The sequence below is a fragment of the Coenobita brevimanus genome, chromosome 106, assembly GCF_032717465.1.
Source record: "Coenobita brevimanus isolate Jiangsu-jjx chromosome 106, ASM3271746v2, whole genome shotgun sequence".
Taxonomy (NCBI): Eukaryota; Metazoa; Arthropoda; class Malacostraca; order Decapoda; family Coenobitidae; genus Coenobita; species Coenobita brevimanus.
Genome location: NC_137059.1, coordinates 1,599,085 through 1,616,696, shown reverse-complemented (window position 1 = coordinate 1,616,696; position 17,612 = coordinate 1,599,085). Strand labels below are relative to the sequence as shown.

The following is a 17,612-nucleotide window of genomic DNA, read 5'->3' as shown; positions in this document are numbered from 1 at the left end:
GAGGTGGTCAGTGTTTGGGTGCATATCAGGGGATGCAAAAGAGTATCAAACAGCACAAATAATTTCCTTAAGCTTCATTGTGCAGTTTCTGGAGGCACCAATTAGATCGATGCCATCAGCAGTTTGTGCCCAGTGAACTATTTGGCACTGATTGATGCCATCCGCAGTCAGAGGGTTAACCTTTTTATTTTCCCATCAAAATCACACAACTTGGTATCTACTGTAAATATAATCTGTGTCCTCCTTTCTTATACTTGTCATTTGGAAGTAATTACTTCCTCAGGATCAAATATATATAATTAAAAACAGAAGTAGTGTCAGAGGCTTGGGATGTACGAATGTCACATTTATTTTCGGACGCGAAAGGATCTCTAGGAGGAGCCCTGTTCGTCTGTCTTTTTCCTTTCTGAATTTCGGAAATGAGGTGCTTCACTCCCGTAGACTTTAGCAACTTTGGCGAAGCCACACTACTACACTACAAACTATATCGCCCTTTACACCATACCTCACAAAGTCACCCTCTTACACCACGCCAAGGAAATTAACTATAGGTCACTGCAGCTCCCACACTTTGTACTTTTATATTTGCTATGATGGGTGATAAATCTTTTTCCACTGATTCCCGATCATTAAGCCTGACAACAACAACAGCAGAAAAATTGCATCAATTATCTAAAAATATTATTTGCGAGTGCCTGGAGAAGTTCAGATTCATATAAAATTCGCGAAAGGATTCGTGAAGACTCATCTCAATCTCACAGATCTACTGTATTGTCAATATTCTTTGAAGTGTTTGAGACAGATGAAAAGTTTATACACATGGCATAAGAAGAGGTACAGTATGTATCTTAAGATGGCGAAGATCATGGCTAATGACTAGGAAGTAGAAGGTTAATGTAAAGGCAGTCAAGTCAGATTGGTGGGCAGTAGCAAGTAGCGTTCCTCAGGGTTTAGTTCTAGGTTTCTTGTTACTTATTATGTACATCAATGATCTACATTTAGATAGTGTTAGTAGTAATAAAAAACTTGCTGGTGACAAAAAAAAAAAAAAAAACATTTCGTGTTTCTGACTGTGGGTACAAACATAACAGTGAATTCCCTGAAGTTCAATAGTCCTACTGTGTTCCGCACATTTTCACATGACACCACTCTGACGTTAATATCTACCACTCCATACTGAATACATGCTAGGAATTGTCCTACTGAACAGTGGGATAATGGTTCTAATGAGAGTGTCTATAACAGGAAGTCAGTGAGTTTCGAGGAAGCTCAGTGAAGTCTTACTGCGGAATCAAACTCGTGCTTAGACAGTAGAACACTCCTCTCACCATCTACACCTACAGCTTTATTCATTAGTGCCCAGGTTCCTGTGTGAGGGATTCTGCTGGAAGGGTACTAGGCGTAGCTCCCTCCACCTATCAGCTCATATCTGCAATGGGGCATAGGACACTTGGTACAAACGGGATAATGAAGATATTTATTTACACCATCGGTACACATTTGTTTCAATTAATGCATATATTTTTTTCTCTCTGGCTTACACACAATAAGTCAGCAAGTAGATGGATGGTTACCCTCGACCCTGGGAGGCATTACTATGAGAGAAATGGGACTGGAAGCTTGGTAAACACACATTCACCAACAACCACGCTCGTAGGTGATTTTTTTTTTCTTTCTGAGTGACTGTTCATAGAGTCAAAATCCAAGCTGAGATTCTTTCACAGTTACAAATCTGATTAGACATCTCATACTTCTTTTCCCCAACAGCTTCCAGCAATTGTTTGAAAGTATTGTCTGGTTTTGGCACTCAATTTCACCGCAAGTCCATAGAAAACATCGGCAGTACCATGACCAACCCTAACATGGGGATTCCCTAATGGAGAAGCATCTTGCTATTTTCATCTATGTATACTGTATATGCATGTTAAACTGCTAAAAAAAATATTTAAGAAAAGATGATAAAAATAACAAAAGTGCTGGGAACTTTATTAGGGTTCTACATCCATAGTTTTTCGAAATCAAGGTGGAAAGAAATTTTAGAAAGACGCCCAGATTTATGGTCTTCACCTGCTACTGACTTTGAACACGAAAGATAATAACAGGCCATTATCTTTAGCAAATACTAGTTTGATACCATACCGTATCCTCTTGCCTTGATGAATACCTTATCTATTACAGTGTAGTAGATTACTTCCAAAATTTCTAACCAGCTTCAACTGAACTTTGATAATTTTCGACAGGGATGCTAACAAGGAAGTTTGAGATGACAATTCAAATCAGCAAACGGGTTACAAGGATACTGGTTGGCATCTTATGAGCTCTCAGACTTCTCGTTGCTGGTGCTGGTGGAGGCAACCTCTGACTGGTTGTCACGTCCCTCAGTGGCGCAGGACAGGCAGGGCAGCTTCTTCTCGAGGGCAGCACGGTACTTGGGGTGGCTGATGGCGTACACGATGGGGTTGTACACGGCGTTGGCCTTGGCGAACACGGAGCCCCAGATGGAGAACAGGGGAGTGACGCTGGCCTTGTTGAGCATGCCGGAGTAGTTGATGATGAGGTAGGGGGTCCAGGCCACGAACCACAGGGACACAGTCATCATGGCCACCTTGGCCAGACGGCACTCAGCAGAGGTCTTCTGAGCTTCCTCACTACGCAGGGACTTAACGCCCATCCTCTTGGCCTGTTCACGCATCTGCTTCTCGTGGTTGGACACAGCCTGCACGATGAAGAAGTACAGGTAGATGTTGGCAATCAAGGGGAAGAAGTAGACGAACACGGAGTACACGTAGAGGTAGCTGTGAGAGAAAGTGTCCTCTGTGAGGTAGTCAGTACCACAGGCAGTCATGTTGCCCTCAGGCACGTAACGGTTCCAGCCAAAGAAGGGAGGCAGGCACCAGGCAAGGGTAACACCCCAGGTGAAGAGGATCCTCATCATGGCTCCCTTGGAAGTGAGAGGCTCAGCAGCGACACCCTTGACGATAACATTGTACCGGTCAAGGGTGATCCACAGCATGGACCAGATGGAGACGCAGCCGAAGAGGGATCCAAGGAATCCGTAGATCTCACAGAAGAAGGCTCCCATAGTCCAGGTCTGCCAATAGCAGGAGATGACCATTGGGGGGAACATGGTGAACATCATGAGGAAGTCAGAGAGGGCCAGGTTGACCACCAGCATGTTAGCTGGGGTTCGGAGAGACTTGGTGTTCATGAAGACCCAGAGGACAACAAAGTTGCCACAAACTGCCAAAGATCCCATAATAACCATGAAGAAGCCGACCAGGCCGTACCACAGGGGGTTCATGGGAGGGAACTGGTACCAGTGGGGATCCACCATGTGGAGGATCTCCTTAGGTACGGTGTCAACCACCGTGTAGTTCCCATATGGGTTGGTGGAAGGGAGGGTGTTGGAAGCCATGTTGGCGGGGTTGTCCCAGTAAGACATCTGTAACAAAAAGATGAGTGTTTTTATCACAGATACATCCTATTATGCTATATCACTGCCATACCTATAACTTACTTTATTCAAGACTTTCATGAACTCTTGTTTGCATTTTAGCTATTCAAAGCAAATTTGCACTTATTCTTCTAGGCTGCTGTATATTTGCTGTCTATTGTAAAATCGATAAAGTTAGCTCGGAGATATGTATATGTACATCGATAACTTCACGTTTTTTCCGACCATGTGTTGTGTTCGTTTTTCCAGAATTAAACACAACCAGCATTAGGATGAAAGAATTTGGGAACCACTTTCACTTCAAGGAAAATTTGCTTGCTCTTGCTCTTGGTGGAGATGCTTAAGAGAAGTGGGTGGGAAATAGAACAGCAGAGTCACCAGGCTAGGAAAGGATAGGGCATGGATAGGCAGCTCAGATCTGTAATGGATAATTGGAAAGGAACTGTTACAGGGACGGAGCGCTGAAGGTCATAATTGTTGAGAACTGAAGATAAAGAACAATTGCATTCAACTGTACATAGAGTAATTAGGAACGAGGTAGTAAGGTCAAACGTCTTTAATTTCCATCATGTTGCAATAAAACTGAAGACCATAGAGATAGGCGGTGACCAAAGGAGCCCCTCGGAAAGGAAAGAATACTGAAAGCAAAAACAAATCGGTTAGTCCTGTAAAAGGGGTGTAGCATGTTTTAACTCTCTCTAATACGACCGCTGATATGGGCAGGATGATCAAGGTTTAAAGATAAGTAGGTTTCTTCACTAAATAAATTAATGAAGGGAGACGAAAGGCAACGGCAATGGTGAATACTGAAATTTTAGATGATTATTTGAGGTCAAGGGCAACTGGACAGAGTGTGTTCCACGGAAGAAATGAGACTGTCAGATAACTTTTTGAATGTCAGTCAAGATATACCAGAGCGATAAGGCAAACAAATATTTGTCGTCCATCTTAGCAAAGCGAGTCGATATAGTTTTGTGTGTGTGTGTGTGTGTGTGTGTGTGTGTGTGTGTGTGTGTGTGTGTGTGTGTGTGTGTGTGTGTGTGTGTGTGTGTATGTTGCCAAAATATCTCGAAATGTTGTGAACGAATTTTCACCAAACCTTCAGGAAACAGCAACTATGTGGTTCTGCAGAAGCCTGTTACTTTTGGTGTGGATTTGATCAAAGACGACCGAATGCCAGACGCCATACTTTTTAAACTATGGATTAGCTTTTTGTGAAACGCGGTGACTGAATTCCATAGAGTTTCGCTATTTTTCTCCAAATCTGGTTTGTAGGTAACTTGTACCTTAGACAGCAACATATTTTGGCGGGCGATTAGCATTCTGCCCCTTAGTTTTTTTGCTCATTTAATTTAGAGATTTGAAAGATACATAAAACCAGAGACTAAATAATTAAGGATTTAAGCTCAGGATCACGTAAACAAGTGAGGTCTTAAGCCTATTCATGCAAGAGCTACTTTAGACTTGGGAATAAGTTTTGGAGACTGAATGAGGATCAAAGAGATAAATCTGGTCATCATCTTCAGACAGCTGGGTTGGTATGAATGACAGTGAGGGTGAGGAGTACTGGTGATCTAGACAATGCAAATTATACCTTGATGCTTCCTTAATTACTCTCATTAAGTGGTTTTCTGGGTATATGACAAGGCAAAGAAAAAATAATAGGATTTGGATACCTAACCGCTTTGACTTTTATTATTTATTTATTTATTTATTTATTTTGCTATGACCAGACGGATTTATTCAAGGTATGTTTCCATGAATGTGTCAATGAAGGCTACAACTTGCACCGCCAATATGAAAAGCCAATCAAGCTGGATTTTGTATTTTTCCATGCAAGGAAGGGGGAACCAAAGGATTAACTGGTCTGGAGAACGCAAAAGTAAAATAAGAATCTTCAACGTATTGCACGGGTTTGTTGTTTTAGCAGTGAACCCTGTGGACTGCAGGCCTGATCGGTTTTTGTCCTGCGCTCCACCGTCAGTAATTCAAGGCGTGTGCAGGCCATCCGATACAATACACACCTTGGTAAGTGTAGGTGATGAAGAATTTCCCTAGGACTACTTCAAACACCAAGAGGACCCGTGGTACAGCGTGACGTGGCTGATCAACCTGTGAAGGGACACTGGAAGGCGGCCTCCTTTTATACCCTCAGCCTCGGCCATCTTGCGTGACGTCACCAGCCCAAGTTCGTTGCAGAAGCCCCTAGGTCAATTATGCCTTAAGTGGACGCGTTCTCGTAGGCCAAGGAGACTCCCTGGCACTTTACCGCCATTTTTTTCTCCTCAAAGTGACCTAAAATTGACACCTCTCCATCTTGAATGCTGAGTTGTAGCAAAAGAGTGACACTTGAATATGATGCTAGTCACGAAGAAGTTCCATGGTACGGATGTAGAGCCGTAGCACTCTGTCTGTCTGTCTGTCTCTGTCTCTGTCTGTCTGTCTCTCTCTCTGCAATCGAGCCACGTGAAATAAGCTGCAATGGGAGGAAATTCTGAGCCAAACTGGTGTGAAAAGAGGAAAGTTTTTTTCTGTATATGTCGCGTTAATGTCCTCTCGTTCTTAATTTTTTCTCTGTTGATATTAAAAAATCATAAATAACATACAAGAAGATGGTAAAGTATTGAATGCAATATAAATACGTACGGAAGAGGCGCCAGAAAGCTTTATAAGACATCAAGACTGCGTGGCAAAGCGTAGCCGAAAGTTTGTTAGAGAAGCCACTGGTGAGGCTATTCCTTAAGGAGTCTGGGGTGAAGATGACTTACAAGGCGTCTAAGACCTTGTGTGCTTGCTTACTTCCTGTCGCAAGCACTGACGATTCACTTGATGGAATATTGTTGAGGTGGATGGATAGTGGACGATTGGGGAGGAAGGGTGGATGGTTAGGTGGGGTGGAAGGTTAGAGAGAGTGGATGGTTAGGTGGGGTGGAAGGTTAGAGAGAGTGGATGGTTAGGTGGGGTGGAAGGTTAGAGAGAGTGGATGGTTAGGTGGGGTGGAAGGTTAGGTGGGGTGGAAAGTTAGAGAGCGTGGATGGTTAGGTGGGGTGGATGGTTAGGTGGGGTGGAAGGTTAGGTGGGGTGGAAGGTTAGAGAGAGTGGATGGTTAGGTGGGGTGGAAGGTTAGAGAGAGTGGATGGTTAGGTGGGGTGGAAGGTTAGGTGGGGTGGAAAGTTAGAGAGCGTGGATGGTTAGGTGGGGTGGATGGTTAGGTGGGGTGGAAGGTTAGGTGGGGTGGAAGGTTAGAGAGGGTGGATGGTTAGGTGGGGTGGAAGGTTAGAGAGGGTGGATGGTTAGGTGGGGTGGAAGGTTAGAGAGAGTGGATGGTTAGGTGGGGTGGAAGGTTAGAGAGGGTGGATGGTTAGGTGGGGTGGAAGGTTAGAGAGGGTGGATGGTTAGGTGGGGTGGAAGGTTAGAGAGGGTGGATGGTTAGGTGGGGTGGAAGGTTAGAGAGGGTGGATGGTTAGATGGGGTGGAAGGTTAGAGAGGGTGGATGGTTAGATGGGGTGGAAGGTTAGAGAGGGTGGATGGTTAGATGGGGTGGAATGTTAGAGAAGGTGGATGGTTAGAGGGGGAGGAGGAGGGAAAATAAATGGTCTGAGTGGGTGGTGAAAGGAGAAGGAAGTGGACAGTGAATGGGGATAAATGGGTGGTGACTGAGGGTGAGTGATGACGAAGAATGGTGATACAGGATGAGAGACAGTGTGGGGGAAGGTAAGTAGTGTGTGTGCTATGTGAATGATGAGGGAGACAGTGGTGAGGGAGGGTGCGTGATGAGGGAAGAACAGGGTGAGTGGTAAAGGAAGGTGAGTGGTAAGGCAGGTTTAAAGGTGAGGGAGTGACCTGGGAGGGTGAGCAATGAAGGAAGATGTGGCAGGGTGAGTGGTGTGGAAAGTTATGTAGTGTGGGTGGAAAGTGGGTGGTGAGGAAGGGTGAGTGATGAGGGAGAATGATGAGGGGCAGTGAGCTGCGAGACAGTGTGAATGGTCAGAGGTGAGGAAGAGCGAGTGGTGAAGGAAAGGAAGGGTAAGAGACTGGATGGGAGGAAAGATGGGATGGGAGTGAGAGAAGGGGACCAGAGGGAAAATGAAGGGTGGGGAGGGGAGCTAAAGGGAGGAGATGGAATTTTAGTAGAAGGGGTGGGATAGGGGAGACAAAAAGGAGGGCAGAGAGGATGGGCTGGGTAGATAGGGGGAGGGGATGAGAGGAAGGGGAAGTAAATGTGATGAGGGAGACAGACAGGGAAGGGAAGGGGAGGTGAAAGGAGGCGATGGGATGAGAAGGAAGGGAAGGGAAGAGGAGGGGAGGTGAAAGGAGGGGAAGAGATGGGAGGGGGGGGAGTGGAAGGAAGAGTAATGTAGGGGAGGAAAGAGGAGGAGAAAGGAAGGAAGGGAGGGAAGAAGAATGGAGGGGAAGGTAAAGAAGAGAGGGGGAGGGAAGTAGAAGACTGAGAGGCTGGTAATGGGAGGAGAGGGGGAGGGGAATGGAATGGAGGGGAGGGGATGGGAACAAGATACTAGACAAGGGAACAAGCTCATTTAGGTGCAATTAGGATGCTGTCCCAATTAGGTTCATTTAAGTCATAATTATTCAGGCTTCGTCGGTTCAGTCTAAATCCGTAGAGTTATTCACATTCAGGCAGGTAATATTTAAGGTCAGATCCACCTGGGTCTAATTAGGTCAACTAGGGTCAGTTAAGTCGCTTCAGGTCCAGTTACACCCATTCGTTTCATTTAGGTCGTTAGGTCCAATCCTCTCTCTCTCTCTCTCTCTCTCTCTCTCTCTCTCTCTCTCTCTCGACCTCTCGACCTCTCGACCTCTCTAATCCCTTCACTGACACGGTCCTTTCCTAGCCTGAATAAAGAAAATACTAAGCATAACACGAAAAAAGGCGTCAACTTGTTAGAGGATTTAAAGAGCTGAGTAATAAATAAATAAATAATAAAAAAAAAACTGCCAATCCGCAGTTCTATTCCTGTAAGGTTTCCAGACAGATCAAAAATGGCGCGCTTGAACCTAAGGGCTGGTTTCCTGGTGACGTCCTGGAGGAGGAGGGGTGGGCAGCGGGTATATAAGGCGGGCGGGGAGAGGTGAAGGCTCAGAGTACAACAGGCTGTACCACTGCAAACATCGGTGTCTGAAGTAGCCTCTTGGAATTCTTCAGCATCACTCAACTCCCTCCAAGGTAAGGGATGGGTATAAGGCTTTAACTCTAACCTGGCCGAAAATTACCTTCCCTCCATCCTTAACCTGGTCTAAAATTGACTTCCCTCCATCCTTAACCTGGTCTAAAATTGGCTTCCCTCCATCTTTACTCTAACCTGGCTTAATATTGCCTTCCCCCCATCTCCAATACTCAGTTGTAACAATAGATTACCAATAAAATATGACGCTAATCATGAAGAGTGATGTGGACCTTTGAGATGCGTTAATAATAATAAAAATAATAATAATAATAATAATAATAATAATAATAATAATAACAATAATAATAATACGAGAACAGAGAAATATCACTAAAAACACCGAACTTTACTTTAAAAATCAATTTACAGTCACGATAACACAATAACACCGGTTCTTAATGCCAAAGAATACATAACTATCACACAGCACTTACTTCCAAAGAAATGCTGTCTCAGATTTAGTGATATTCCCGAAAGTTACCATAGCGATTTGTAAAGGACCCTTATACGAGAGGTCAATGGAGGACTCACCAATGGATACAATAAACACTAACTATATTTCAACAAAGAGAGCAGAAGTGCTGTAGAAATGATAATCACAGCCTTCGCTTCGCTAACATATCCTTCATGATGGTATCCTCAGAGACAAAACTAACTAAACCAGCACAAAAATACATTTGTAGTTTCAAGTACACTCCCCACTGACAGCTGGCACTTTGCTGAGTACCGCCACTGACAGCTGGTATAGGTTAGGCAATGCATGCCATGCTCATGTAACAAGAGATATTGAAAAATAATACCATCTGAGATGCACTTATTAAAATAACCCAGTCTGTGGATTACCAAATTTTTGCCGTAACCTGTATAGCTACAAAAATATCTGAGATAATGACCGTAGTAAATGACTAACTAGGATGATGTTTCATTTTTATTTATAATAAACACCATATTCTGTACGCTGTAGAACCAAGAAGGCAAGAGAGCAAAGTAAGGTACACTAACTTAATGAAATGAAAACATGTCTAAATCAGTTATTATATGGCTTCCTCATATACAAACTAAGCAAGACCTTCACATCTCTTAGCTTCGTCCTTAGCTTTTGGAGATCTGCCGTATCTCCGCATTTTAAACTCTTCCCATTCACATCTGATGACAAGTCTCACTAAAAAAATCCATTTTTATTTCCTTGTTCGTCAGAACAAGAAGCCACTAATAGATATTTTCCTGTTCTTAATGTAGGTTTTGATAGCTAATGACAATAGAGCTTAATCTTTATATATATAACCACAGGGGCTAGTATGTTAGATATTTAATATATACTTATATATATTCTTACAGATGTCTTATTGGGACAGCCCCGCCAACCTGGCATCCAACACCCTCCCTTCCACCAACCCATATGGGAACTACACGGTGGTTGACACCGTACCTAAGGAGATCCTCCACATGGTGGATCCCCACTGGTACCAGTTCCCTCCCATGAACCCCCTGTGGTACGGCCTGGTCGGCTTCTTCATGGTTATTATGGGATTCTTGTCAGTTTTTGGCAACTTTGTTGTCCTCTGGGTCTTCATGACCACCAAGTCTCTCCGAACCCCAGCTAACACGCTGGTGGTCAACCTGGCCCTCTCTGACTTCCTGATGATGTTCACCATGTTCCCCCCAATGGTCATCTCCTGCTACTGGCAGACCTGGACTATGGGAGCCTTCTTCTGTGAGATCTACGGATTCCTTGGATCCCTCTTCGGCTGCGTCTCCATCTGGACTATGCTCTGGATCACCCTCGACCGCTACAACGTCATTGTCAAAGGTGTCGCTGCTGAGCCTCTCACTTCCAAGGGAGCAATGATGAGGATTCTCTTCACCTGGGGTGCTACTCTTGCCTGGTGCCTGCCTCCCTTCTTTGGCTGGAACCGCTATGTGCCTGAGGGCAACATGACCGCCTGCGGTACTGACTACCTCACTGAGGATGCCTTCTCTCACAGCTACCTCTACGTGTACTCCGTGTTCGTCTACTTCTTCCCCTTGGTTGCCAACATCTACCTGTACTTCTTCATCGTGCAGGCTGTGTCCAACCACGAGAAGCAGATGCGTGAACAGGCCAAGAGGATGGGCGTTAAGTCCCTGCGTAGTGAGGAAGCTCAGAAGACCTCTGCTGAGTGCCGTCTGGCCAAGGTGGCCATGATGACTGTGTCCCTATGGTTCGTGGCCTGGACCCCCTACCTCATCATCAACTACTCCGGCATGCTCAACAAGGCCAGCGTCACTCCCCTGTTCTCCATCTGGGGCTCCGTGTTCGCCAAGGCCAACGCAGTGTACAACCCCATCGTGTACGCCATCAGCCACCCCAAGTACCGTGCTGCCCTCGAGAAGAAGCTGCCCTGCCTGGCCTGTGCCACCGAGGGACGTGACAACCAGTCAGAGGTTGCCTCCACCAACACCAGCAACGAGAAGTCTGAGAGCTCATAAATTCTTAATGCAACACATTCGGTTACACATAAAGTCACAAAGATTTCATTTGGATAGTTTAATTCTTAAATCTTTTTGCCAGTCAGTCTTGATAACTTGTGACTTTCATGTTAATATTCATGTAAAGTAATTGCTGGAAATACAACCCTCTTTCATAATATTTGTTTCATTTCGAGACAAATGAAGATCATTACATGGATGATGTCGATGTGAAGCATGGATAAAAAATATCCTATATATAAAGTATGTTGATTTTTTTTTTTTAATGTATATAATTTTCTGTTATTTTCATGAAAATAAGACATCTTTTCCACTGAAGGATTAAGCTAATGATGTATCCATATAAACCGATACAAGCCTGATAATTATAACACCTGATCACTGGCAATCCTCCTGAGTGCAAAACTTTACTAAAATATTTGCTATGGCTAAAGCCAGATTATTTTTGTTGTACCCTAATACTGTCTGGGGTGCCAGGTGCTCTGCTATTAAATGTCTGCAATCAACTATCGCTCAACTAACAGTGCGAATAGAAGCAAGTCCTGGGGGCCCATGTTGTAACCTAATTCAGGATACAGAAACGAACGCACATTTAAAACTATAAATACATATTTTTCCAGGGTCTACAAAATGGTGGCAGCGGTGGGATAGGATTCCTAGTGGTAACTGGTGACCACGGAGGCCTTTTTGAAGACCCGAAACTGAGAAGAACTAGCCTTGTCTGTCTCTCCCTTGCCGAGACTTCCACTCCATGTGACATCCACTCTGAATGTCCTCTCCTTAAAAAGGTACTCTTCATTTCTGCCCCATCATAACTGTCTAATCTACTACCTTTTGCATGAGACTACCCAGTAACCCCGAAGGAGCTGTAACTGTGAAAAAAAGAGGATGATCGTATTCTGCAGGAGCTGTAATTTAGAAATAAATGATGACTGTTGTTCAGTTGTGGGACTTGCGGTGGGTCCTAACTAAGAGGAAAGTAGTACTGTACTCTTGTGCTCTCTATAGTGCTATGTGCTGAGCCAGTGAACGTACACAGGTCATGGATGTAATATATTCGATGGGGAAAGCATGCTGGACGAGAGCCTGGGATTCGAGGTTCAAATCCCTGTCAGAGCAGTAAGAGGTTCTGAGGGATGACAACATAAGCTAGTGTGTTGACAGGTACCAGGATCTATGCTGGGGGCGAGAAGCAAATAGAAAATGGTGGATTTGTTATTTCTCTAGGTTATTTCTCTTCGCTCACAGTAAAGGAAATTTCCCAGCTGTGTGTGTGTGTGTGTGTGTGTGTGTGTTTGGTGGAAATTGGGTAGCAGTGGAAAATGACGGCCGTTGATTTGAGTAAATACTGGTGAGATGAAGGCACACACACACACACACACACACACACACACACACACACAATACCTTCCGATCTCCCCTCCCCCTCACTCTCTCTCTCTCTGAATCGCAATAAAAAACTAAAATTCTGTACGTTACATAACCCTCACCAACAAACTTTCACTTCCATTCCCAGTAGATCATATTTCCTCTTCACACTTCCACGAATAAACAGTAAAACATAGCAAACAAAACTTATCTACGACCCGAAATGCAACTTAAAACTTCAATGTGTTCCCTATTATTTTTTTTCTAGTTTTTCTGTGGGTTTGGGGTGGGGGACTTACGCAAATCAGCCTCCCTTAGACCCGCGGTCGTAAAAATATTGTTCCAAAACCTGTCTATGATCCGTATTTTCACTTACTCAAACTTTCAGCTCTATTTTGAAAACTGGACGGCGCAAACCAAAGTTCCCTGACGCACCGGGGAACTTCTATACCGTTCATAGTGCGAAAATGATATGGTTAACTGGGTGACGCGAAACTGAGATGATGAGAGAAAATGGAGGTAGTGCTGAGTTGGAGGGGAGACTATTCTAAGGAGCTTGTATCGCTCATGAAGGTATAGGTGGGAGCATACGTCACACACTGCTTAGCTACAGTGCTCATCTCCGTTATAAAGGCCTTTGAGACTGTTGGGGGACCTATTCACCCAATATTCTAGGATGCGAGACAATACAACATCAGGTCGCCACAGTTGCATCTCCACTGAATGGTAAATAACAACACAGGAGCAAGAAGAGCAGCAAGTACATGAAGAAGAAGAAGAGAAAGAAGAGGAGGAGGAGAAGGAGGAGGAGGAAAGAGAAGAAGAAGAAGAGGAGGATGACGATGAGGACGAGGTGGAGGATGACGATGAAGAGAAGGAAGAAGAAGAAAACCACCAACACAAATAGTAATAATAATAATAATAATAATAATAATAATAATAATAATAATTCCTCATCTGTTTCAACTCTGGCTATCAGACTACACCGAATATTTATAATTTTCTCATTTACTTATCATGTTTTATTCCTGCTTGGCCTTCAGGAACGTCAGTCCAAAATATTGAAAAATAAAGGAAAAAAAAAAACTAAGAGAGAGAGAGAGAGAGAGAGAGAGAGAGAGAGAGAGAGAGAGAGAGAGAGAGAGAGAGAGAGAGAGAAACTAAACACATATTTCAATCCTTCATCTTACCTTGGCCTCCTCCCCAGTTCGTACGTCCACGTCCTCATCCTCACCTCCATTACGCCAGCACTGTCGTCGGTTAAGGAAGCTCCCTAACACCTTTCTCTAAGCGATTTAGTTTGCTTATTACCCAGTACTGTCCTATTCTGTTATATAAACCCTTCATACATCGCCATATACTGCATAAATAATCCACATAAAGGATACTAACCAGCCACATCCAAGAATAATTCGCCAAGAAAGAAATGCTAAGGAGCCTCCTTACCCCACGAGTATAAGGCCTTAGATTCTTCACTGATTACCTGTAAGAAAAAAGGTAAGAATTAATCAACCTTTATTCAGGAACATCCCATCCTGAAGTCATGCTCTGAAATTAACTCCCTTCAGATTCAGATCAACAAATGAAAAGATTAAGCCATTGGTTTAAGTTTATTTAAGTTAGCCCTGAAAGAAATTATATGGGTCGGAGAAAACGGGGCATTTATAAAGGTTTTGTGTGTGTGTGTGTGTGTGTGTGTGTGTGTGTTTTATGGGTAGGATGTAGAAAGAGGAAAAAATGTGTGTGTGTGTGTGTGTGTGTGTGTGTGTGTGTGTGTGTGTGTGTGTGTGTGTGTGTGTGATGACAAGGATGTTGAAAGGGGAGAGAGAGAGAGAGAGAGAGAGAGAGAGAGAGAGAGAGAGAGAGATGTCAGAAAGAGGATATAAACAAAACAATTTACCCACATAACACAAGAGAATACCAACGTGCCATACGCAAATATAAACAGCCTAGGGTCAAACAGCGAGGTGAAGAAAATAGGAAGGTCCAGGTGTGTGAGGTAACCATCTGAGCCAGGCCAGGTATAAATTGTTTACCTGGTGAGATCCTACCTTACCTAAACCCACCTGCCCCTTCCCCAAAACCATCTATATATCTCTTCTCATTTTTCTGCCTCTCACAATCAATATATCACTGTTACGGACCTTGCTTCTGTACTTATATTCTCTCTCTCTCTCTCTCTCTCTCTCTCTCTCCACATATATATATATTGACAGATAGATAGACAGATTGACTGATTGGTTGATAAATATATATATACACACATAAGGAAGTGGCCGAAAATTCAAATCAACAGCATCCTGGATAAAAGAGAGAGAGAGAGAGAGAGAGAGAGAGAGAGAGAGAGAGAGAGAGAGAGAGAGAGAGAGAGAGAGAGAGAGAGACGCTCCTATCAGAGAAGGGCGCGCCACCCCCTGTTTATTTTAGGCACAGTGAGATACCGCCTAGGAATGTTGGAGGGGAGGGAAGGAGGAGGGAGAAAGGAGAGGGAGCGGGAGGGGGAGGAGGAGAGAATAATTGTAGGGGAGAAAAGGAGGGGGTGATTGAGAGAGTGAGGGCAGTGGGGAGAGAGGGATGAGGAAGACCGAAGGAGGGAGAGAGGGAGAGAGGATGGGGTGATTGAGGGAGGGCAGTGGGGATAGAGAAGGAATGTTGAGTAGAAGGATGTAGAAAGGAGGGTGGGAGAAAGAGAGAGAGGAGAGGATGGGGAGAGAAGGGGGAGAAAGAATAGCGAAAGAAGGAGAGAGAGAGAGAGAGAGAGAGAGAGAGAGAGAGAGAGAGAGAGAGAGAGAGAGAGAGAGAGAGAGAGAGAGAGAGAGAGGTAGGGGGTAGGGAAGCAAGCATATATGGGTACCCTCAAAATAATAGTGAGGTGAGAAGGGAATGTAGAGGAGGGTACGAACGAAAATTATTATTATTATTATTATTATTAGGGACAAAACAGGCCTCTTGCTCTCTCTCTCTCTCTCTCTCTCTCTCTCTCTCTCTCTCTCTCTATGTGATTCTGAGTCACCCTCTTTACGGAAAATATAATTCATAGCAAGACAGCATTATGTTTGGCACAGAAAATTAGAGAGCAGGTTATACTGACAGGAAGAGCTGAGAATTACACCTTTTTATATATATATACTGGTCCCCCTCTGAATATCTGTCTGTCTATCTATCTATCTGTCTATCTATCTATCTATCTATCTATTTATGAAGGTGAATGTCTGGTAAATGGGACTTATATGTGGATAAATTGATAAATGGATAGATAGATGGATAAAGGAAAGATAGACGGACGGAAAGAGAGATGAAGACAGATAGACAGAAAGATAGACAGACAGACAAACAGATGGATAGACAGATAAACAGGTAGATGAAAGACTCACAAATAGACACAGACAGACAGATAGATAAAGATGGATGGGGAGATAATGATAGATAGATAGACCGACAGACACGCAGATAAATATATGATGCTGCAGGGAGCGTGGGGTACAAATGTTGACGTTTTGCCTGTCATGAAAAAGAATATGAATAATTACTAGCAAGAGAGGAGGTGACGTTATGAGAACGCAGGGTGCTAGGAGTGTGTGCGTGTGTGTGTGTGTGTGTGAGAGAGAGAGAGAGAGAGAGAGAGAGAGGGAGAGTATTTCTTCTACCTCTGTACAGCCCTCTCTAAAAACTAAATCACATAGGAATGTCAATAAGAAAATATCATAAGCTGTGAAGATTAGGGAGAGAGGAATGAGAAAGGGGGGTCCAGTCAACGTAATAAATAAATTAATTAATAAATAAATAGGTTAAACTTAAGGCCTCCCACTCCAATTCACTCCCCAGCCAACATGACCCACCTCATCACATGCAGTTATGTTGGTGAGGGGCCAAGCGCTCACATCAACATTCATTCCCTGGCCAGAAGAAGTTGTAGGCTCCCTGCTTGCACTTTCAGAACTACAGCCCTTGAATCGGTTTTGTAACTTTCCAGATATTTCACTCGGTTCCTCCTTCAGCTGTAACTTAAAGCCACAGTGTATGAAGTGACTCTGTATTTGTAACTCCCATTGAACGATTTGTATGGCCTTAGAAAGCAAAGAGGGATATTTGTTTAACCTACATATATTTCTAATCCTGGCCCCATAATGTGAGTTACGAAAAGTACCCTCCTGCCCTGCTTCACACCTGCCCTCACCTGGTGCTCATTAAGTCTTACCTGTTTTTTGAGGGATGTATAAACCCTGCCTCACCTTCACCCCTACCCTGCCACACCCTCACCCTGCCTCATCTTCACCCACCCTCGCACTGCCTCACTCTCAGCCTGCCTCACTCTTGCCATCCCTCACTCTCAACCTACCTCACCTTCACCCCACCTCATCCATACCCTGCCTCACCCCTACCCTCACTCACTCTTCATCCTGTCTCCTGCCTCACTCCTCACTCTGCCTCACTCCTCATCCAGCCTCCCTTCTTTCCGTGCCTCACCCTCACCCTGCCTCACCCCTATTCTGCTGCACTTACACCCTAATTTTTTCCTTACTAAATTAAACATTGCCTTAGTTTTATCAGTGTGTGTGTGTGTGTGTGTGTGTGTGTGTGTGTGTGTGTGTGTGTGTGTGTGTGTGTGTGTGTGTGTGTGTGTGTGTGTGTGTGTGTGTCTTTGGATGATGATGATGAAATCCTTTCGTCGAAGCCATACGCCGAACAAAATGTGGCGGTAAGCAAGAGAGAGATATAGATAGATAGATAGATAGACAGGCAGAGAGATACACAGGATAGATAGACAGATAGACAGACCTACTATGGAGTCAGAGGGTAGGTGAGAAAGTTGGCAGTAACGATGAGGGCTGTGGTAATAAATAGAGTAAGTATATGGGATATTTATGATTGGTATTTTCAGAGTGGTGGCGAGGGGAAACGAGGGGTGTGAGGGGAGAAGGGGGGGAGTGAGAAGGGAGGTAGAGGGTGAGGGGAGAGACGAATGAGGGAAGAAGAAGGGGAGTGGAAGGAGCCATGGGTAGAAGGGAGGACATGAAGAGGTAGAGAGTATGTGAGGGGGGAAAGGGAGTGTACGAGAAAGAGAGTAGAGGGGAGAGGTTTAGAGGGCTGTGAGGGGAGTAGAGGGGAGTGTGATGGATGGTAGGGGGTGAGGG

General features: G+C 44.3%; 1 protein-coding gene and 1 pseudogene across 1 annotated transcript; one reads left to right on the top strand and one right to left on the bottom strand.

Moving 5' to 3' along the window:
* Positions 1 to 1,972: 1,972 nt before the first annotated feature.
* Positions 1,973 to 3,442, bottom strand: LOC145416512 (rhodopsin-like). The gene has a single exon (XM_080285468.1). It carries the CDS (start codon positions 3,440 to 3,442, stop codon positions 2,312 to 2,314), a length of 1,131 nt encoding a protein of 376 aa, XP_080141594.1. The 3' UTR covers positions 1,973 to 2,311.
* Positions 3,443 to 9,978: 6,536 nt separating this feature from the next.
* Positions 9,979 to 11,346, top strand: LOC145416514 (rhodopsin pseudogene; annotated as a pseudogene).
* Positions 11,347 to 17,612: the final 6,266 nt, after the last annotated feature.